This window comes from Brachionichthys hirsutus, chromosome 21, assembly GCF_040956055.1.
Source record: "Brachionichthys hirsutus isolate HB-005 chromosome 21, CSIRO-AGI_Bhir_v1, whole genome shotgun sequence".
NCBI classification, from domain to species: domain Eukaryota; kingdom Metazoa; phylum Chordata; class Actinopteri; order Lophiiformes; family Brachionichthyidae; genus Brachionichthys; species Brachionichthys hirsutus.
The window spans coordinates 5,639,824-5,664,023 of NC_090917.1; the positions used below are offsets into that span (position 1 = coordinate 5,639,824).

The 24,200-nt window shown below is 44.9% G+C and overlaps 1 protein-coding gene across 1 annotated transcript; it reads right to left on the reverse strand.

Moving 5' to 3' along the window:
• Window positions 1-2,903: 2,903 nt before the first annotated feature.
• Window positions 2,904-24,151, reverse strand: LOC137909830 (SH3 and multiple ankyrin repeat domains protein 1-like). Its single transcript, XM_068754258.1, is given in 27 exon segments — window positions 2,904-3,804; window positions 3,897-7,056; window positions 7,140-7,263; window positions 7,792-7,901; window positions 8,063-8,119; window positions 8,214-8,240; window positions 8,433-8,441; window positions 8,788-8,868; window positions 9,041-9,182; window positions 9,846-9,970; window positions 10,129-10,211; window positions 14,084-14,162; window positions 14,497-14,610; window positions 14,854-14,993; window positions 16,387-16,517; window positions 16,677-16,852; window positions 17,048-17,114; window positions 17,281-17,358; window positions 17,446-17,562; window positions 18,153-18,194; window positions 18,438-18,605; window positions 18,711-18,862; window positions 18,971-19,079; window positions 19,170-19,241; window positions 20,410-20,613; window positions 23,623-24,123; window positions 24,125-24,151. Coding segments are annotated over 27 exon segments (6,996 nt in total).
• Between the last annotated feature and the right edge of the window lie 49 nt (window positions 24,152-24,200).

The following is a 24,200-nucleotide window of genomic DNA, read 5'->3' on the forward strand; positions in this document are numbered from 1 at the left end:
CAACGCATTATGGTTCTTGTATTCCCCTCCCATTTTGAGCAACAGAGCCATGCCTCCACCCTTTCTTTATCATCTCCGGTCATGCAGCAAAAAATTCAGCGGATTTTTTGTTTGTTTTGGTTGCAGTGTAGGAAAAATATGCTTCAAGAGTTTCCAGAACAGTCCCGTTTTCTCACCTTCCACTGAAAGTGCACATTATGGGTGACAAATTAAAGGAAGAACCTGATTAAATGAGTTACACAACAAATTCAAATACTTGCTGATGGTATTCTGTGCTCTTGTAATTAAGAGGAAATTCCATCTTGAGAAAAAGAAAGCCAAATAACACATTTCTCTAAGTTTGAGATGTTTTTTCTTTGTTTTAAGTGCCTTGCAAATGTCTTTCATTTTTCTGCATGGGTGCGGCCACTGTTTGCTTTGAACTGAACCACTTCATCTTCTCTCTCCACACGAGCTCTACTCTTTGTCCCATTAGCTCACCGAGTCTGATGGGGAAATTATCCTGAAAACAATGCTGCGTTCAAGCAGCACAGGGTTGAGACGAGCCACTGCTCTAGGACTCAGTTCAAACACAACATTTTCAACAACAGAATCAATTTTGCAATCTATTTGAACAGGGAAATTAAAGAAGCATTGAAAAGCATGACAAGATTAAAATTTAATTTAGCATTTATTTCAACACCTTAGTTGCACCTCTATCGTAATGTTTCTCAGTACATACTGCATTTTAAAGGAAAAATATTTATATAAATACCTTTAATCTCTTCATAGTTCTGGTCATATTGTATATAGTCATATTCATTATGCATTTCACTAGATCTAAAATACTTTTTTTTTTTGTGATGCTATGTGATGCTTTCTACCCGCCTGCTCAGTCCTTTTACCTCAAGACAGTCCATCATGATGTAGCATTGAGGAAGCTCAGCTTGAGAATACAGTTCTAACTTTAAACTCATATAGAGAGAAGATGCATTAACTAACGCACGTCAGCTTCACAGGGGTCACCGCGGGGTCAGCAGAATAGCAAGCATTTACAGAAAACCCAAATGAAACATGAACAAAATGCTTCAGAGACGTTGGCCACACTATATGGAAGACAGATTCTTAAAAATGTGAACATCTTAATATTATCATTTTAATACACAATATTTTAATGTTACCATTGTAGTCATAATTACATACAGATCTATGAAGGGTGTGTTTTTGCCTTACAGTTGGATTCACTGGAGGGAATGGTTAAATTGGTATATTTAAAGAACCTATGGCACTCGTACTCGCCTCTGTGTGACAGAGAATTAACTATAAAGTTATCATTCTGAAATTTTTGTTTTTTAAATTTTGTTCAGAATATTCTCAATGATACCGATTTGTAGAACAGATAACAAATTTAGATTGTCAACTAGTAAAAAAAAAACATTTTTTTGGATCAATGTAATAATGTTTTTGGGGAAAGCATTAAAAGGAGAAGGGCACAGGCCAAAGAAAGCATTTGGTCACCAATGCAGGCTGAACACTCATAGAGGCTGAAGATTGAGGAAGAAGATGTTGAAGCAGATGGAGAAGCAGGGAAAGCCCTTTTTGATCTCTGCTGCTGTGTGAGAGAGGGCGGTCAACACCATGGCAACAAACAGGACGGATCCATCCCTTGTCCTGTGCTATGGCCATAAACATCAATAAAGTTTTGCAGTTTCAAATGGTACAAAAATCATTTTGGATGTTTCATTAGCAATTCTTCTCCATTCTATAGAGCAAACAGGAGAATAACAAAAGGTCATTTCACGACAATAATCGGTCAATATTTGTACGTTCTCATTAAGCACTACTTGAATTCAATAGATAAAAATACCCTGAAAAGTTTGAAATGGATGATTGTGATCAGCACTTCGTACAAAACAAATGGTTCTACTAATAATGTAAGCCGCAAGATATATTCAGTGCTTGCAAAGTACGCACAGACAAAGATTATCGGGGTATAATTTTGGGGAATATGATAAATATATTCATATATGGGTATATAAAAAAATACTATCGTTTTTCAGCATTTTCCAAACATAACCCTTCCTCTCATATGCTGACTTTGGATCCATTACTCACAGCCATACGATAGTCTGATCTTAAAGCTACAAAATTGATGTGACTCTTAGCTGTTTGTTCACAACAGTTTCTGGCTCACTCACATCCAGTAATACTTTACTGGGGTTAACCCTTTAAGCAGCAGATGGAATAAGCATCCACGTGTGTGAGAATACTGTAATAGTGTCTGTGGCTGAGTCCTTTGCAGCACAAATCTGTAAATAAATTAAATATCTGTCCACCAAATATATTCAAAAGTTTCATGATAGTCTTCATTTCTTCATCTCTTTCTTTACATACAATCACAAAAATCTATAAACTGCTTTCTCTAAATGTGCAGCGGATTTGCAAGAAGACACAATGGCTGCATTTGTGGGGAGTTAACACAGCTTCTTGATGTCCACTGTTCTCGTCTTGCATATCCTCCTGCTATTGTTCATCTTTGACAATTTACCCCCCCCCCCCCCCCCCATCCGTCTTTCATCTCTGAATCACCCATTCACTCTTTCAGTCTGTGTCCTGGGTAGAAGTTGTGAAATGCAAATAAAAAGAGCTGCCTATACAGGGAGAGAAGGAGGGCAAATGAAAGAATAAGAAAGGCTTTAAATTAAAGACATGCAAACTGAATAGGGTTGATAAATCTGGTTATTAAAGAAAAAGGGATTGCTGGAAGATGAGATAACTTTATGGATCAGATAAACAAAAAAGGGGTAATCTGTCTAGCTTGCGTAGAAGTAACGAGACACTGACGTTCCTCCACCATGTGGCGCTTCCTTGTCGAACGTTTGGCCACTTTGCTTCTACATGTTCCCGTGTCTATTAGTCCTCCCTCACCTGTCGGTAAGTTTCTTCAGCGCCCTCTCGATATTCATTCGGTGTCCCACACGTGTCACTCCGAGGTCCAAGAAGTCATCCTTGGTGAGCGAAGGTAGATGTGACCCATCTATCTCATTGTCTATAAAACGCTCTATGTGTTCACCCAGGTTTAGATAAGCTAGCCAGTCCGCCACATCATACTTGGTCCAGAAGGGCAGAGGTTTGACTGCAAAGGGTTTGGCTGGTGGAGGAGGGGTGAGGTGGGGAAAATTGAGGCAGGATGGGCTTGGGGGCAAATGTATGGGTGAGGATGCACCAGAGAGAAAATGGGTGGGGGAGAGAGAGCGAGAGACAAGTAGGGGGTTTGGACTTGAGACCCCAGATGGGGAGAACAGTGGAGTAGTTGAAGTCTTGTAGGTATCTCCTAATGGAAGGCCAGGTGAAGGAGGAGTAAGGGGCCCAGGGAAGTCAAAGGGGTTGTTGTAGACGGGTGTACTTGGAAGGATGGGAAGAGAAGAAGGTCTAGGAGGGGTTGGGCTTGGTTGTTCACTGCTGTAGATGAGAGGACTAGGAGCCCGGCGTCGAGAGACTGAAGACCGCATCTCCTTGATGGGACCACACTGAAAATCAAAAGTCTGTCGGCGCATTTTGGACCTATGCTTCGGAGAAGTTGGGTATGGACAGTATGTCGGGGAATGTGGCGGATGTGAATGAACTGGGGAGGAAGGCATCTGTGGAGATGGGGAGCGGGTCCAGTTAGACTGAACTGGGACATGATGAGACGGAGAGACAGAAGGGGTAGCTGATAGATTTGGTGGCAGGATCTGACGATGCTGTGGGGAGGAGGTCGGCAATGGTGAGGTGGACCGGCCGGAAGGCGGGCTGTGAAATACGTCACTGAAATCAGCGGAATACCTGAAAGACACACAAAAAGAACCCCCAAACCAGGTTAAAATAGGATGATCTGCAAAACTCTCATTTCAATAGACTAATGAAACAAAACAAACCTATGCAAGATGGGAGACTTCGGAGTGTGGCTCCAGTCATCCATACTCTTCATGCTACTCATCTGTTGCAGCTTAGAGCTTAATTCATTGATCATGCTTGCTTTCACACCTGAAAGTGCAGAAGGAAGTCTGCGGCCTTCCAAAATCACACCGTCTCTCTGCACTCGGCCCCCGACCAACTTATGGTCCCCAACCTCAATCCAGCCCACTGACCGCGAGTCCATGGGTCTATCTATGCAGGCGGCCAGAGCAGAGGTAAAGCCATCCTCAAGTCTAGATTGGCTCTGCTTGAATCGCTTTTCATTTGCAAGGACGCCATCAAACCTGGCATCGTCTGGGTTGATCTCTCTCTGCAACTGCAAAGGAGGAGGGTTGATGCTGTTCTGCCTACGGAGTGCTATAGGAGGGCCCCTTCCTCCTCCCTCCTTGTGGTGAGTCATCTTTGGAAACACAGGATGTGCCCGTTTGGTGCTGTGCACCTCAAATGTTTGCCCACCTGAGAAGGTTGTGCCTGTATCCTGTTCACCTCCTCTCACCCCACTCAATCCCAGCATTTCTAAATGGTGGTCACTACTGCTGTGACTGTCCAGCTCCTCTATACCAGAATCCACCACGGGATCTTGCCAGTCTCCACTCTTGGGCATGATAGTAGGGGGTTGAGCCTGGTCAGAAGCTTTAACCCCTGCACCGAGGCTAGCCTTGGGTCCAGCAGTGGTTATGTTGTAGTCAGAGGATGATGATGGTGAAGCTGCAGCAGATGCTGTTATGGTTGGTGTAGCATAGGTCATGATGGCGGTGAGTGCAGCTGCGCCTCTGTCCTGAATTGGTGTGTGACCCCTTGCTGAGGAGTCATCAGAGCCGCTGTAATAAGGGTGAGAATGGGACATGGGCTGGGGTCTGTGTAGTGACGTAGAAGGTAACGCTGCAGTAGTGGTGGTGGTGGTGGTCGTAGTGGAGGAAGGGGGAAACATCTGCGGTGATGGATAAGATGGAGATAGAGCTGATTGGGTAAGGTTGGCCACCTCACTGTCGTAGGAGGTAAGGCTGGAGGCAGCAGAGTCACCACCTTGTGGGGAGGGTTGGGCTGTATATGTGGGCTTCGTAGTTGGAGGAGGGGGTGGGGGAGGTGCATCAGCAGTGATTTGACTCCGGCGTTGATGCGACCGAGTGAACTCCTGGATTCTCTCGTTCTTACCATTAGCAAATTGTATAGGAGGGGGCAAGGGATCTGCAAAAACAAACTCATCATCTGCATCAATTGAAGGAGCTGGTGGAGGGAGAACCATCAGTCCTAGACCTCCACCAGTCCCTGCTCTTGTTTCCGCCATAGCTTCATGGTTTTGTGCCGGGGCTGTTGGGACAGTGTACTGAGGGATGTAGCTGGTCTGGGGTGTGCTGTCCATCTGAAGAAAAGAGGGTCGCCGGGGCGCAGGCTGAGCCGGAGGTGGAGGAGGCTGTGTGGGTGGAGCAGATCGACTATCATACATCACTTTGTCTCTCTCCCTCTCCCCGTGGCTCTGTGGGTAATTCTGTGTTGGATATTGACTGGTTCTGTCCTCTGAGAAACGAACTCTAAGACCCTCCCTGGGTCCTCCCTCCTTTTCTCTTTCCATCCTCTCTCCTCCTCCTCCTCCCAAGCGCAATATCCTTGGTGACTGTGGTCGACTCAAAGATGCAGGTGATGTGGTTGCGCTGGGGGTGCTGTGGTGGAGGGACACTGGGGAAGGGTAGGCTGACTGTGTCGGGGTTGCAAAAAGCGAAGACGTTTGGGTCTGAACTGGTGTTGGGAAGGCTGCTACTGTAGACAGCTGCCGACCAAAATGTCTTTCCTCTTTGCGAGTCCTGCGGTCATCTTTTAAGGCTCTTTCTCTTGCAGCTAGGGCCAAGCCAAGTGGGGACGAGGGGTCCAGAACTTTACCGGTAAGTGGGTGGATGAAAGTAGTCGTATGGTGGGTGCCATACATTGAGGGAGCTGACTTTGGCTGGCAATCAAACATAGGGGAGGAATACTCAGGCAGGCCAAATGCTGGAGGCATGCTGCTGGAATAGTGGACAAAGCTGTCTCCAGAAAACATTCCCTCATCGATAGATTTGGAGGGCCTGAGACGAGGGGTGGGTACTTCCATTTGCGAGCCCTGTAAAGGCTGAATCTTTGCCCCTAGTGTCCCTCCTCCCTCCCCTGCTCCCCCGCCTGCTTCTCCTTGGATGTCCTCCTCGGATGAGAGAAAGAAAGAAGCGCTCTTTCTCCTCATATCTCGGAAACGTTCTCTCTCCCTGCGCGCTCCTCCTCCTCCAAAGGTCCGACCAAACGATGAAGTGTAATCCAGGTTTTCCAGGTTTTGCTGTGGGGAGACAGGAGCAGCAACAGTTGATAAAGGCAAGGCAGCAGTTGTGAGGGGCTGAGGAGGTAAGGGGCTGAGGGGTGACGGTAGACTGGCATTGGGGCTGTCTGAGCTTGCCTCTGCTGAGGTGTGGTCTTCTGCATCATGAGAGGGTTCAGCTTCCATGCTGCTACCCTGACTGCTTCTGCCACTGCTGCTGGTGGAGGGTGCTTTAACAATGATGGTGGGGATTGGGATGGAGCTCTTCTCCTTGGCTGCGCCTCCTTTTCCTCTGTGCTGCCTCAACCCATCTTCTACTTTTGACTGCTTCATCAGAGCTCCTCGACCACCCCTCCTGGCTGCGCCCCTGCCAACCGCTCCACCCGGATCTCTGTTGCCCATATGCGGATGATGTTGCGGGGCTTGTTGTGTCTTAGGCTTTGCACTTGTTGGTGGCGTAGCGCTGCTGTGGCCTCTCCGTAACCCTCCCATTTTGCCCCCACCTCTCCTGGGCACCTCTGGGTCTCTGGCACAAGGTCCTTCAGATTGTCTGCGGAGCGTGGGGACCATGCCTTGCTGGTTTATTCCACTCGGCCCTCCCCTTTCCCAGCCTGTTTGAGTGGGATGACCTGGCTGGGAGTGGAGTTGGTAGTGGGCATGAGATACTGGTGGGATGGGCATAGCAGGCCCTCTCAAAGGATGAGGGCCTGCAGATAAGGGAGGTTCTGGAGCAGATGTATTAGGAGGCGGGGGAATTTCCTCTGGTCCTGGCACTGATAGACTACGAGCCAGTTTCATAGCAGGCGGGTGAAGATATTGCCTTTCTTCCTCGGTGATGCCTGAGAATAATTAGACAAGTGGTTAAAATCAGAAACCCCTAAATCTAGCCGGAAGAAAATTTCTCTATGATAAATGTTGTTACCAATAGATTTCTGACGCATCATGACTGCATGCTGGCCGTGGCCTGGTTGAAAGTGAGCTTGGTTGTAGCCAAAACCTGGTCCATGCTGCACCATGGTCCCTGACGCCTGCTGCTCATAGGGCTGCTTCAGGGTTCAACAACAAAAAGAGAGTAGAAAAGAAGGAAGTTCAGAGGAGGCCATCACTCTGATATGATCAATAATGCTGTCAAACTGGTACGAGTTGTTCAACTAATATTACTATAAAGTATAATGGAAAATGGAGGAAGCCGTCTTTACAAGAATCAGTGCATCAGGAAACAGTCAAATGGACACAACATGACTCAGACACAAATAAATATTTTGGTGTGGGAGGTCCATCAGAAATCATTTTTTATAAAGTGCAGTGAGGGCAAGAAAATATAACATAAAAATCTGAAAATCAATCTTCTATACAGATACTTTTTTTTGCTAACATTAGTCACTTCCATGACTAAATATCTAATAGCATCTAGAGCAGTATATGTGAATCTGGTCTGGCCGTGCTAGCATGCATGTCTCTAACTATTACCGGTAAGTATCTGTTAAATATTTTGCAGGTTTAAAAATGGTGTCTTTAGGGACGGGAAGTTACAGAAATGACATTCCATTTCCCAGTTGTACCTCACTGGAGACGTTGGGAACGATGCTCTTGCTCCGGTCCCTCTTGCCTCCGTGACCCCTCTGACCCTGGTTGTCGGTTGTAATAGTGTGCTGGGCCGCAGCCAAGATTTCGTCCAGTTTGTCTAAAATGAAAACAGAGTATGGGGAGGGCAGAAAAAGAAACGTAAATAAATAATGACAAGGCAGCATAGAATAAAGGCAAAAAAGCAAGGTGGATTTCAGTGAGCGCCCTCCTGCCACCTTTTACATCACGACAGTAGGGTTGAGAGTTTTTTTTTTTTACTTAGTGCCATCTGATAGACCGTCCTCTTCTTATCAGGACCCTGAGAGGAGTCGTATTCTGAAAAAGAAGGAGATAAAAAACAGCATCAAATAGACTGTTTTTAATTAAAGCTCTGGGGCTGATAGGGGTAATGATAAAGACTGATATTCACCTGCTTTCTTTTTCCACGGAGAGGCAGCTGGAGCATGCATAATTCGGGAAGCAGAAATTAAGTGTCACTAGAAGTGCTGCGTTTCTATGTGCAATAAACAGATGCGAGGATGAAATACATACTGAGACACATGTGATGGTGTGTACACTCGTGTGATGAGAGGGATGGTGATGAGGACTGAAATGAGAATGGGGACACGCAAATCTGTGATTCTCCCACCTTTCTCCACTAGATGCAGCACATTTTATTCAGAAAAAAAAAGAAGAACAAAAAGCAGTTTGTAACTGATGACGTCAGAAAAGTATCATTTTAACAACATGCAGGTATTTAATTATCACCTTTCCTCTTCACAGAGAATATCTAAAGTGTAAATGAATCGAGATTTCCCATAATATAGTTACAATACTGTACCATCAGGCTGCAGAGAAACTGCAAGCCATCCCGAAAAGCTATTTTGTAATGTGAACTGTGGATGACTCAAACCTGATTTATTTTTAATTTCTTACCAGACGCCTACCCTCTACCCCCCTCTTTGTTCTGTGCATTAAGTCATTTGTCCCCTCTGTTGTCTTACCCATGTCTTCCAGCTCTGATGTCATTGACTTGGAGCGTAGGGCAATGGCAGGAGGAGTTAGTCTTTTGGTCTGCTGCGGGGCTGCCAATGGAAGCCAGCCAAATGCAGATTTAATGTTTAGTATTCTTGCATAAATATGCAGTCACCAATGACAACCACATTGCAGGCTTTTAGAGTGAAGTAAACATGCAGTGAAGGCTTTCTTGTCAAATCATAAACATAGGATGGAAATGACAAATGAGGAAAACCCGACTCTTACCCCTTTTCCGAGCCGTGTCCTCCAATTCAGGGTTTCGAGAAACCATCACGACTTTTACCATGAGGCTGTTGCCGCCCTGCCGGATCATGTTGACCACCTGCCGGTGGCCGACCTTCACCACATTCTGGCTGTTCACCTGATCACACAGAGAGAATTAATGAGTTGATTTGATGAAAAAAAAAAAGAAGAAAGCCTTCCTGAAGGGAATAAAGACAGAGTTTGTAATAGTCTACATGCTCACAATGGCGATGCAGCATTCCAATGTTTGGCATATGATGTTAGTTTTTATGATTCATCTTCAAACATACTGCTAATAATTGTGTAGTGTTTTGGATGAGTGCACCAGCAATCCTGGCAGGAACAGTAATAAGTCAAAGTTTGAGTCAGCTCCTTGAGTGACTCATGTTAGGCTCAGGGCTAATTAGCTGTAAGAGTCATCTTAAATAGAGCTCTAACAACCAACTTTCTTTAATTTGACCTCTCATGCCAAATTGTACCAATTGCTACCTGAGAGTTGCTGATGGATGATGAACTTTCAATTTTTATTTTAAAATGCTCCATCCGTACTTTGAAGGATTAAAAACTGCAGACAGAACCGTGACTACAGAAAAGGAACAAAACATCTGTTAATGGTCCCATATTATACCCTTTTTCCACAAGTTAACAAAGTTCCCAAACACTTATCTGTGATTTTAGAAAAAGACATGTACGCCAGCCAACCAAATGGACCCAGTGCATCAATTATTGATGATGATTTGTGACTTTGTGGATGCAATGCCTCCACACATCTTGTCCTTACCTCAATGAGGAAATCGCCCATCCTCAAGCCCGCCCTCCAAGCCACGCCCCCCTCATCGACCGACTCCAGGTACTGCAGCGCAGGGAACGCTGGCGTCGGAGTGAATTCCTCTATGGGCGTCTGAGCTGCCAGGGTCAAGTCGAAAGGGAACAGGAGTGGACGGCAAGAACACAGGTTTGAAATCGAGGGAGGGGATAAATAGATAAAATGCTAAAAACAGCATTTGAGATTTAGAAATCTGAGGAGACAGGAAACTGTGGGGAGTGTCAGAGAAGAGGCTCACCTTTGGCTCCCCTGAGCACAAAGCCAAAGCCCTCATTGTCTTTCTTCTGTAGGAGCACTGTTTTCTCCTTAATGATGTAGTCACTTGAACAGAGTCGAGGGAGCAGAGGGGAGGCCAACGGGGGAGATGGAGAGAGATGGGAGAAAAAGTGAGAGGGTTGGGGAATTAGAGCGACTGCCAACACACTCTATAACATCTACAGTCATAGAAAGGCCTAATTGTCATGCAAATAAAGCATTTTTCTGAAGGTGGAAAACAGCTATACTGCATCACATTATGAAACCACAGGTTGGCTGGAGAATGTCACACAAGAGTGCTGGTGCTCGAAAGGGTTGATGGCAGGGATGCAGTTAGTGTCACAATGGTGGGAAGAGTATATGAGATGACACTTCATGCTATGGACTAATCCAGCTCGAGCTGACAAGCATTGGGCCTGGGGGGGGGGGGGGGGCATTAGAAATAACTGCACATACACTTCACTGACAAAGGAAACTTCCAAGTGCGCCCAAAACGCTGCATTATGGTGAAGCTCGCAGCTTTTGTGCACCACTGCATTTCACACATGACCCTTCAGACAGGCCTTTAATCTCCCTCCTCCTGCTTGCCAGAGAGGGTAAAAACACACAGACACTGTTGAGGCCAGGTTTCTTTTGGCAGATGTCGGGCTCGTGTAACAGCTGGCAGAGCCAAACCCCATCATTATTCTATAACCATGTTGGAGACATTGGCCGAGCTGCTTTTCAACCCGCTCTCCAGTATAGAGCTAAGCTACACTGCCACACACAGATCTCATGACTCATTTCTGTCCCTCCCCCCATTTAAATGAGAAGTTTCAAGCTGAGAATCAGCAAATATCATTCATATTTTTCCGGCTCCGAGTTAAAACTTTCAGGCACTCTTTATTCTTAGTTTGCAAACAAAGGCTCCAACCTTAACTATCAGTAGAATCTGCAGTCAGGGTAATTTGGCAGTTTAAGTTCTTACAAAAAGATACATAATTTAAAAATGCAGTGTTTTCATAAAGTGTTAGACAGCAGGTTTGAATTTTGAATGTTTTGCAGAGGATACTATCTCTCCAATTTCATTCTGCCTCTGCCACGTCTGGCCTGCAGGCCTGAAGAGCCAGACTTCGACACCAAGCCGTAAGTTTAGCACTGAACAGACGATCGCTAGTTGCCACAACCGAAGTCCATCTCTTGTGTGTTCTCCATCAATGTTACTGTTTCGCCAACGCACAGCCGCCTTCCAACCATCTGCTCCTCACACCTCATTCCTTTTTCTCTCACCCTGTCCTCCATCATGCTTTCCCTCACTAAGGATCAAAGTAACACAGAGTGGGTAGACGGACTCTTAATTCACCCACTTCTTCATGTGGAGAAACATGGTCCTGCTCCCTCAAGTGGAGCTCTGCTGCAGGCTGGCTCGTCGTAAAAGCACCCGATCCCCTTTTGCACAGTTAAAGCGTTGACCACTACTGTCTGATCTATTAGAGCTAATAAAGGCACAAACATCCCTGGATAATACTGCAATACGCTCTTGCTGAACTGGCTGCAAGGAAGCCGGACACCTATGAGAGACCAGAGTCATTATGTACCCCCCCCCCCCCCGAGGGGACGGACGAGCGCCACACAACAGAGATGAAGCCCTTGAATGATGTTTGTGACACACACTGTGGACGGAGATGTGGTATTTGCACGCATATAAATATATATATGTACACAGAGACATACTCCAACAGCTATGAATAACTATGATAAACACATTTATGTGTGGAAACCACTTACATTTTATTCACACATGCACAGAAATGACCCCAATCATAAATAATAAACCACACTCTTGCCACTTTTGACTTATATTCACATTCATCCGTTTGCAAGAATCAAAAACGCCTCACATTTGTAATGACAAAATGAGACGCATAAATAACGGGAAGTGACCATCTTAAAGAAGGCGAATAAATGAGAAGCCATGATGAATGACAGATATTTGCTTAAATAAATCATAGCGTGAAGAGAACGAAATACAACCACACTGTCTGACTGAAATGCTTCAATATGTGCACATTTCATGCACTGACACACACACACACACGGGAGGAGGACACAGAAATAAACATGCTGCAGAGTCTCCATTCAATAACCACTCTCCTCTCATAGCTATCCACATGCACGGGAAAAATACCAATGTGAGACACACACACACACATGGAATACATAGCTCATTAGTCTGCCTTTGAAAAGGCACGGCCTATCAATAGCATCATCTACCTCTCCCCTCTCTCCATTGTCCTCTCCTCACATCCATAGCCAGCCAATGAATGAGGAAACAGCCGCTACCTGTAAATGAACCACACGCTCCTGTTTCTGGGGCCCAGTGATGGCCACGAAGAAGAGAGGGAGAGAGAGAAATCGCTCTCTCCGCATCCCCCCATTGCCATGTGCCCCCCCCTCCTCTCTCTCTCTCTTGAGCGCTCTCTACCCCCCACCACCACCCCCCCTCTAGCGAGAGCTCAGCCGGAGAGAGCCGCGAGAGCGAGAGCGAGATAGGCGAGGAGCGACTGCCGGTTTGCAGCTCACATACTTCAAATGGGGAAAAAGGATAATGTGAAGGAAAGAAAGACAATACCAGCGATGGTCACAATGAGGAGAGAGTAAAAGGTGTGTGTGCTGGTACATGAAGGGATGAGGGGTTTGATGCATAATCAGGAAGATGGTGAGTTGGACCGTTGGGATGGAGATGCGGGGGATGGGAATGAATAGAAGGCGACTGAGTGAGACTGTACTTGCACATCCACTGACTGCTCAATCACAGATATACCAACAGAGACTCTCACCCTGGATTTACTGACAATCTTCCCTTCCTCACTCCCCTCCCCTCCTCTCCTCTCGAGCTGTCATCACCTCACAGGCTGACAAACACCTTTTCTCTGAAATAGTAATTGACATTCTCCCTGCAGAGAGGGAACATGCGCTGGATCACCTTGCTCTTAATTGAGCACCACTTCACCACGCCGCTGCAATTATGCTTAACCAGCTTAGCACAGGTAATGTAGCCCCAAAGACTGCTATTCCCATTTAGAACACAGGCCCAGCTGCATTCGTTGGAATGCTTTTTTTCTTTATTTTTTGGAATGATAGTGAGAGCTGCTCAGCACAAGGGCAATGTCAGCTTCAATGTCTAAGAGGCTGTAAAATCCACGGTGCGGGGACCGGTAAGTCCTTCCCTTAAGCCTGGGGATCTGACCAATGTTTCAGCCTCCACATGAGTCATCCGCAGGATGATGTAGATGCATGCAGAAACACACACAGGCATCGCCACATGCATTCAAATGCCCCCCCCCCCCCATGCATAGCTTCATAATACACAACTGCAGTTGCACACTGCTGGTCTAAGCAGAGAGAGGAGAGAAAGGCCCGTTTATGGAGGACTCAAAACAGCAAGTGAGTTTGTCTGGCTGAGAATGACATGGCGGCTCTTTGTGCTTCCAGCGCTGACGTGTCCATGCAGCAAAACAAAAGCGAGAGAATGCTGTTTGGGATCCGCAGAAAGCTGGAACGAGCGGCACACAGGAGGGTCAGAAATACAATAGGTGAAACAAGCGAGCACGTCGGCACACGGGAGACTCCTGCTACCTGGGAAAATGTGTGCCAACTGTTCCAGTCACCTTTAGTGACCTCACAAGCATCACAGTTCAGTTGCTGCCCACATCCCACAGCTCAAACTGCACCAGAAAAACCAAAAAGGGCCTGGCCTGGTTCCATCTATTTTCTAAACAGGAATCTATCAGATTTGCAGGGGGGAGTGGCCTGTCCCAGCAGTCACTGGTAAAGAGATGGTCTGACACATGATCACCGTCACAAGTATACTTTCCAGTTGAATGCAAACCATACGGGTGCAGAGACGACAGATGGCTTTCTGACCCGTAGCTGGTTGTGAGCTTCAGTTTTCTTACCTGGGACCATCAGTGCCATCGTAGGCGCCGACTGTGACGTTGCGGAAAAGCTTCCGCTTGGCTTTCTCACTGCGCGTCTCTGAAGGGAAACACGTGTTTGATAGAATTTAATCATCTGTCAAGACAGTTCTATCTTTTTCAAGAAAGGATTATCGAGTCTTTATAAATAAGTCAAACGCAAGTACAAGATATGTTGCGTATATGGTATTTAATAGTACAGTGACTTATAGAATAGTATTACTATAATATTTTTTCAGAGGATCTTTTTTTCCAATCTGTGTGATATTTATTTCAATTTATTTGTGAATAATTCAAACAAAAATGTGTACGTAAAACATAAAATACATTTTAAATACACAAAAGGCAATATTGGTTGTGCACAGGAGAACATTTGAATCACTGGCTGTTCTTACCTGAGCGACCGTCTTTGCTGAGACCCGCCACCTCTTCCACACAGTCGGAAGGAAACCAGCCCGTTCGACCTTTCGCCGTTCCTTCCCAGTATCCCCCTTCTCCTACAGTTAACACTGAGACAGATTGATGGATAAACAGACAGATGTAAATGTAAATAGATGGGGATGCGACATTGTACATGATGATTCAAATTATCATCAGATTTTATTTCAGCTCCTTGAACTCTCAGGATTAATCTCAATTACCTGTAGTTGATAACATCACATAACTAATCTATTACTCCAATGTGGGACATTTTTTCTTTTCTCATGCTGTCATATTTTATCATCAGCGACATTAGCCTCCATCTAGCGCACCTTTAACTTTGTCCCCTTTACTGAGGGAGAGCTCTCTCTCTCCAATGGCAGAGTGACCACGAACGACCACATAGACCCGCCCTGGCACTGCACTGTACAAGCGCTTCATATGACCTCCGCCGCTGCCTGCCGATGTTGCCCTGCAGAGTGAGGAAGAGGGTGAGAAAGGGACAAGTCCTCGTGCAAAAACGAGAAATAAGACTAGGTAACACACTGCAGAAAAAATGGTGGGACAAAGTGAGAGGACAGACAGATTATCCTGCTGCAGCAGAGATAACATAACAACAGTAATAAAACATGCTGCAATCCTGTATTTACTGACAGCGGCACACGTTCAGTGCTCACCATATGTTAGGTATGTACATGCTGCTAAGAAAGAAGGGTGCCATAATTATGTATAACAGTAATGGTCAAAAGTACACAACCTGGACGTTAATGTCAAAAAGGAAAACGGGTAATTCCGTGTGAAATGAACGAAGCAGAGGAGGGATATTGGTGCTTGAAAAAATCAACTCAGGATACCATTAATGACAATGCATGAATTCTGAGAGTAAGAAATGAATTAAGAAAAATCTCTCAGAACTTTAAAAACAAAATATACCTTTTGAAATCTTAGGTTTCTGGTTTTAAAGCCTGAATTCTAACAATAAATAGATATTAATGGGCCAAAATCCTCTCCCGTAGCGAGAGGCTGGACAGTTAAAAGACATACATAACCAGACAATGTCCAGTCCAGGGCAGCAGTGAAACAGCAACAGGTAAGGAGGTCAAAATTAAATGCATCCTAAAGAACTTGTACAAATTGTGACAGTAATGTGATGTGAGGTTCACAAATGTACACGCTGGTGTGCGATTATCTAAGTAAATACCTGATTTTGGAACAAGGAAAGAAGCATATAAATATAGAGAGAGAGCTTAATTAAAAAGGAAATGTTTGTTCATGTTGGACGTATACTTCAACCCCCTTAGTTACAATAATTCTAGGTCCACCCACGCCCAAATTAGATCAATTATTTTAATCTCAGTGGTGAACATACCTTCAAAATGTAAAGAAACTATAGTTAGTTTATGGCCAAAGCTCCGTACTCTGTGTGTGGAATAAACTTCCTTATGTTCATATCCTAACCCTAAACTAAGATGGTAAACAGCAAACAAATGTACAAAATAGTTGTGAGGATTTTAAATGCAGCCGTTTAGCTTCACTAAACGTCTCAGCGAGGCACCAGCACGGCTGCAAACGTTCACAAAGCCTTATTTGATCATTTTCATTTGATTCCAAGTCTTGTCTCTGAAGCTACTGTACAACTGTGTGATATTTAAGATGCACTTTCAGCCCGTGACCCCCTCCCTGTGTTTTTCATTGACTCTGTGGGACGGCGGTCTCAATCCGCATCTTAATAAAACAGGCCTCTGTGACATTCTGCTGTTAAAAATAGCTCATAGTATGGAGCCGAGACACAAATAGTAATTTTTCAGCAAACAGCTGAGAGTAACTGGAATAGCCCCCCCGTTAGTAGATGGCTTACTCCTCACCCCTGTCGGCCTCTTGGCTGTCGCTGCCTCTCCTCTGTATCGCTTTGGCCTCCTCTCCCTCTGGACGGCGAGCGAGTCCGACTCCTGGGGCTGCTGGAGCTTCTCCCGCCGATGGAAGCCCTGCGCTGGCCCTGCAGAAACACCGCCAAGTCTCATACACATGTATTCAGACGCGGGTCAAAGTTGGTCCAATGACCTATAACTGCAAATCAGAAGAGCCAAAGCAACATCGGCGGCTCTATCTAATATCAGACAGATCATCAGAGTATCCACCTGATGTTCCCCAGTACCTGTGCTGGGTTGGGATTGGTTGCAGCCGTGTTGGGCAGGGCCAGAGGGTCAGACTGCGACATGGCGTTTTCACTATTAGCACGCAGCAGAGGGTGGGCGTGAAGGGAGGGGAGAGGCAGGGCGAGGGTGCTCTCTCTTCGCCTGGGAACGTACGTCGGTGATTCCAAAAAGGGAACTGAAGATAGGAGGGTGAGATATCAGGGCCGATGAAAGAGAGGGAGAAGGGATGGGATGAAAGTGAGGGAGAAATCGAGTATTGTTAGGGTGGAAGGAGGGAAAATACTGGACAAATGCATGATAGAGTCAGGAGGGTACAAAGAACAGATGCACAAAGAAGCCTCAGTGGAGGCTGCTTGGCATGAACGCTTACCGACGTCAGAATCTTTGTGGTTTTTGAAGATTTCCCCGAGTTCAAAGTGACCAGACATTATAGCTAACTGCAAAAAAGGGGAAAACAACATAAAATGCTATTTGTTGTAGATACTTCTTATTATTAATTTATTGTGTAGTCTCATTTAGATTTGATTTGGGTCAATGCTACTCCACAAATGCCCTGCCGCTTTGAAAGCATGACAAAAATGCGCAGAGCACCGAGTTCCTCACCTGAAAAGGAGTCTGGCCATGCTTGTTCTTGGCCTCCTTATTTGCTCCCCTGTAGAGAAGAACGCGGACGCAGCTCTCCTGATCATCCAGACAGGAAAACGTGACACCAGCAGCAGGAAAATTAAGACGACTCCAGTTTCATATAAGGGATATTTCCATACTTGCCTGGTTGTACAGGGCACATATGTGTAGGGCAGTATTCCCTGAGGCATTTTGAGACGAGGTATCTGCCCCATAAAACAGCAGATGCTCCAAGTGCTGGGAGAAGCCATTCTGGCACGCCTTTCGACATCGAGAGTGCGAAAGAAATGCCCACAGATTGTCAGATAAAGTGAGGAGAGTGAGATTTTCATATCGGACAGTATCAGCACAAAACGGGGGGAAGGGTGAAAGCGATTGTTAAGATAGGACAAAGAAAGGGAAATAATATGTCCTACATCCACATTTAGATACATAATTACTCATAATTACATTGCACCGTGTTGGAAAAGAAAGGAAACAAAACACAGTAAAATAACAGAAATTAGCCCTCAGCAGCCTGCGAGGGTTCCTCATATTATCCGACTGAAATATCAGGAGACAGAAAATAAAGAAAGGAAACAAATCAAACAGGCTTGCAGCACAAAAGTATGTTTACTAGAATATTGTGAAGACATCATGTAGGCAATGCACCCATGTCTGCAGTGAGAAAGAGATCATGTTGAATGCTCTTTCTACACAGGATCATCTTCAGATGACCCAAAGCTAAACAAGTTTTAGGGAAGTCAGTGGCCACCCAGATTATCTACTTAAAAAAAAATCATATCATGATTCTGAACTGCGTTGTTTCGGAAAGGCTGGTGGTTTTGATGATATGGGAGGATGAAGGGTACCTTATGCACTTCTTCCATTCCAATCTCCTCTTCATCCCTGGGCTATGGGGAAAAAAAGAGGAGGAGGAGGAGAGGAAGGAGAGATGAGCGAGGAAGGCACAGAGTGAATGGACCTTTGAGAAAATGAAGGATGATGGGACGCGACACAAACCACAAAGATGAGAGGAATGCTGGTGCATTGCTGAAGTGTTTACACAAGGGAGACAAAGAAGGTGACCGAGATAAAAATAATAATGTTTTCTAAAGATTATTGTGCCTCTAAAATATCCAACTGTCCTCTGGTACCTGATGGGACTCATCCCCACCATTCTCATTCCTTGTCCCCAGTCTCGCCCTGTGGTACAGCAAGGTCTCACAGCAGGAAGTGTCGCCCCCTGTCAGTACGGTGTGGTACAGCGGGGTCAGGCCACAGCGGTCTCTGTAGTTTGGAGACGCTCCGAGAGACAGGAGAGCCTGGTAGGACCAAAATGTTTTTATAAAATAAATAATATAATTAGGATCTTATAATAGCTTCATGTGGATTGAGGGAGTCTGTGGTCTGCATGTCTGCGTCCTCACCAGTAGCCCAGCGTGATTGTGAACCCGGACAGCTTTGTGCACCGGCGTCAAGCCATCTCTGTTTCTGAAATCCAGGTGAGCCCCACCCTGAACCAGCATCCTGATACCCTCCACCGGGAGGCCAGGCTGCACAGCCAATGACAGGAGGGTCTCTTGTTGGAGAAGGTGGCAGGTTGAGAGGAGGAAATGAAAATTCCGATGGTCTTTGAAAATGTATTTTTCCAAAGTGGAATTAAACACATGGTTTGTGTCAAACTCACCTCCACTGTCAGGGTCATGGAAATTCGGATCAAGGCCTTTATCAAGGACTTTTGCCATTCTTTCGATTGTTCCAGTCTGAATGTAATCCATGAACTTTTTCAGGCTGGCCTGAGTGGGAGGAGTGGGGGGTGTCACAGATGTTACTGAGTGGATATGAATACTGTTCACCAGCAATGTTCCACAGAAAAGAGAAGATACCTTTGTACTGAGTTTGGAGAGAGCCTTTTCATCCAGATTCGTCTGTTTGTAAACTCTGGTTTTGTACCTAAACTGAGAAACAGAAAAAGATGTGTGAAAAGAATGAATCATCACACTGCAACACATCTCAGTTTATTGATGCTGAAGCATCAGAATAAAAAAAATGTGTGCTATAAATCAGGACTTTAGTGTTTTACAAGATATAAAAAATAACATTTTTGTTTGAAGGCTTTCACTTTTTGAGAAATTAATTATTATAAGCATCATGAATTTTGTTAACTGATAAGGTGAAGGCTTCTTCCTGATCAGAGGGGGTGTACATTTCAACGAGGCAAAGGAAATGATCGAAGACCAAGTCTGTTCATATACAAGACATATTACCCTCAAATTATATTCACAAATTTGCTTGAAGCCGTGTCAGCGAGTATTTGCTCTTGATCCAGATAATCGATCCACCTGACAGGTGTAGCATATTAAGATGCTGATTAAACATTATAGCGCATAAAGGCCACCCTAATAAGCCTCATCACAAAAAGTTTCACTGTAACCATCACAAGTTACAAGAGAGTTTAGCAGCTGACATTCTGATAGCAGAAATGTTCTGTTTTCAAAGCATCTTTTTTTTTGGTAAATGTAAATTATATGCAGGCAACAGCTCAGAGACTTATTCATCTGGAACTTGGCCATAAAACCAAGCCCTTTTTTGAGTGTTGATTCTCCTTCAGCATCTCCCAGACCCAGCTCATCAACGGTTTCCGCCGCTGCACCAGCAGAGGGCGCTGTGAGATAATTATTCACCAACAGGGAAGCAATGGGTAGCTCACTTTATAAAACAAATTGATATGTAGTGTCATTTGTGAGTTACATAATGTCGAAAAGTAATCAAATCCTTCAGCTAGTTATTGTTTTTATCATAATTTATGTGCAACTAATTTACTGTATTTAATGCGGCAACAAAAAGCCATCTCTGAGAAATGTATTCAAAGAGCCCTGAAAGGAATGAAAACCAATCTAGCAGAAAAGTACACAAGACATTAGAGCTGCTGATTGATGTCATTTTGGTGATTTATTTTAGAGAACATGCAATGAATTACTGAATAACTTGTATGTAGAAGAAGAAAAAATACTTCAATTATCCCTCATGGGTAACTTCTGTAAAAAAATAAATAAAATACAAGCCACAAATATCAAATGTAGCTAATAAAACTAAGTCACTTTCACGTCATTTCTACCTCCATACCTCCAGGTAAGGCACCCCTTTCTCAAAGGACTGAGAGTGATATCGCAGAGCACGCTCCTCCTCCAGGAACTTGGCGTCCCGTCCTTCTCCAGCCGGCTGGAAGAGGCCATAGTTGTAGACGTCCCACAGAGACTCGCTGAGGGAGCAGATGATCTGCTGCTTGGCGCTCCACACCGTGCTGTCCAGGTCAAACCGGAGACACGTCTGACACACACATGGAGGTGCAGATGTGATTATGCTCTCCTGCAGTGGGGGGGGGAGAACTACTTCTACTATTACTACGACTACTACTACTACTACTACTTCTGCTGATGCTGTAGGGTTGTTGCATTTACAGCAGTTCAATAAACATTACTGTCCATACAAAAATTATATTCTCCTTTCAGCCAACATTTTTCGGTTAATCCAATGTTGGGTTATAATGTGATCAATATATTTTGGGACTGCTTTTTTTTTTTTTGGAGTTTCCATGGTAACTGGTTAAAAAATAAGAATAGAGCGATGGCTATTTCTGAAGCGCATCTTCTACCAGCTATCCACAGCATCATTTTCATATTTCTTTACAAGCGACAGATAAGCTAAAGATGCTCATTCTTTAGTTAGAAATAGTTTATTTCGCTACAGGGATATGGCATCTTCTGAATTTATGTTACCTATTTTTATTTATGTTTTAATATACACACGGTCAGCACTTTGTGTCAGCTACAGTTTTAAAGTGCTTTATAAATAAAGTTGAGTTGAGTAAAAGACCGGATTAAAATTTTCCAGGCAATCGAAGGGTTCATTAATAACCCTAATTGGAGATAAATGGTTTTCATTAAATAGAAAAGGCAAGGCAAACTATATTATTCAAAGTTACAAGTAATTAAAGCTATTAGATTTAGTGGAGGGAAAAAAGACAACATTCGTCTGGCATTTGCAGAACTGCGGTAAAAATAATGACGTCTCTCTGCTGGAAATGATAAAATCACTATTTGCTGACGGGAAAGCACAAATTAAAGGTCTGTTCGCCCCATGAGGGGAAACAAAAGCAAGGAAACATGCTGTGATGAAAACGTTCACGGCACTGGGGGGTGGTTTATCCAGGAAACAGGGGCAGTTGCTTGGAGGCAGTTGGATTTTATAAAACATGTTTGAAAGCTTTGAACATCAAACATATTTAATAGTTTGGAACTGGGCTTCTGAAATAAAATCAGCAACGTATATTCCTCCAACATTAACATGTATATTAATTTAACGTGACTATGTTTTTATATATATCACGGTTCACCTTATGAGGCTTCGCTGTATCCTGCGCCACCCAAATTATTAAATTTTCTTAGATTTCCACAGGACGGCCATGAGTTTTATTTTTGATAGCGACAGTGAGAGGGTTCCAGCATCCGGCGGAGGGGTCTGAATGGGATGGGATGAATGCCTCTTCTACATTTCAGAGAGCTGCGAGTGAAATTTCACAGCCCACACCACTTCCACATCGCCTACCCCACCCACCACAGCCACCCCCGACTAGGTTGCACTATGTGGCGGTGTAGCCAACTCTATTGGCATGGCAACCAGCTCATTGGTGAAGGCAATGTCTTGGGGGAGGTCCCATGGAGGTAAACCACATAGTCGTGTAATATACAGTATAAATTACTATAATGTGATTTATACTGTACATTACAATGATGCTAATCTCCTCCTCATTCTGTTTTATCCAATCATGGACCTTCTTTCTCGGCTGCGCACCACTCTGTTCCATCGCGGTTCGTGTCCAGACGCATATTCTCTTCCTCGGTTATTTATTCCCCATCTTCCTTCTCATACTATTAATTTTCTCCCTCGTCGTCGTTTAACGGCTCCTTTAATATTTACCACCCCTCGTCCACCTTTGGTTCAGCCCAATAAACCTTCATCGGCATAGTTTGGGGATGTTTCGGCGGTGTGCACAGATGAATACGACGCCTGTGGCTGAGACCCAGGCCCAACACTGATGGATTGGACATATTCCTTTCTTTGCATCGTCACTCACTTCCCCAGCTCTCCCCAAAGTCATTAAAAACCTTAGATAATTAGCAATTACTGTTACATTGAGGGCAGATTAGCCGGCATGTACAACAATTGTTATGTTCAGGCCAGGGAGTTGAAAATGGAGTAAGGAAGATAGGGGGGGGGGGGGGGGGCTGCAATGTGACACCCATTTTCATCTAATATTGCATGTGTGGGCTGAACAATTCTCACCTGACGCTTCTGCTACAAGTGTGAACTGCTGCCAACTTCAGTTACAGAATCCACACACACACACACAGCAGCCTCTCAGATGCTCACATGGTGGTGTTGACTTAAACCTGCCCTTACAAGTCAAGTATTCTTCTACTACGTCCTTTTTGGGACTCATTCCTGGGCTTGGAAAATCACAGGACGGAGAAGTCTTTGAAATACGAGATGCATCTCCACAAATAAATGGATGTGGAGCCACAGCTCGGCAAAATCTGTTTTCAGTTGGGTGAAAACATAAAAGGAAACAATTTAGAATCCTTCCAGCTTCTATGCAAACAGAGCTTAAAATAAACATTTAAAAAAGGTTTTAATGACACTTGACCTTTCTTTTTCTTTTTTTTAATTCTGTATTCTCTCACTACTACTAATATCACCTCGCTGGAACCACCTCCTCATCTGGAAAGGCCTCCAGACAGTTCCCTGTATGCATAAATTACTTTTCAAAATAGGTTACGAGACATTAAACTGCCTTTTGCAAGTTGCATTTATGAGAAACAGAACATTAATATAGCAGCAAAGAACCATCTGCCTTGTAAAAATGGATGAATAACAGCGTCGCAGCTCGAGGATGACATCGCCCGCCCTCTGTGTGTTGTCTCTCGCTCTTCCAGCCCCATCGCCGTCTTTAACACGGCAGCCTGATGAGAAATGTCTTCATATTACAGCCATACTAGCAGAATGTTGATCCATATTTGCTCAGCACTGCCCAATTTTAACGTTTGATCTGAGCTTTGCGCGCAGTGTTTGCTCAGATGCCCCCGTCTTTCATTTCCTGCAGCTTTACTGAGTAAAGGACACGCTTGTTTGTTCTGGATTGAGATGCTGGCACTGTAGTGGAAAATCAAGCAGCGCTGCGTGAAATATACTTTACCGTTAAACCAATATGAAGAATTGACCGATCCGATGTGTCATTTGTCACCTGCCGCTGCGTTTCCGGTGAGAACAAACACCTACCGTTTGCTTGATGTCTGGAATTCCGACGCGAAACACCATCATGGTCAGGAAAGTGTCTTCCAGTGGAGCCACGGTGGTCATGCTGCGCTCCATGAGAGCCCGTCTCTTCTGATGCGCCTTCAGGCCCGGGCGGTGAGGCTGCTGTGTGGCTGCGATTACACGATGTCTCTTATTGGCCATTTGATGATGCAACATGGCTTCGCTGGTCACGTACGTGGCACCCCGGTTACCTGGCCTCAGTGGTCGGTCTGCTCTCTGTCTACCAACCACAATGGCCCCTGGTTTCATCACCTCGCCACCTTTCCCATCCCAAGATTGTCGTCCTCCCGCCATTTCGACCTCCTCCAGACCCTCCAACCCTCCATTCTCTGCGTCACTTCCACCTTCCACATGATGGCTTCCTTCTCCCTGCTCCTCTTCCTCCTCCTCATCCTCCTCATCTCTGTCATCCTGACCGGGATAAAAGTGCTTGTTATTTCCCAGCATCCTTTGCGGCGCAGGGGTCACTGCAGAGAGGGCCGGGTGACATAGCCGTCGTGGAGAAACATGCTCCTTAGAAACATGCTGTGGAAAACAGG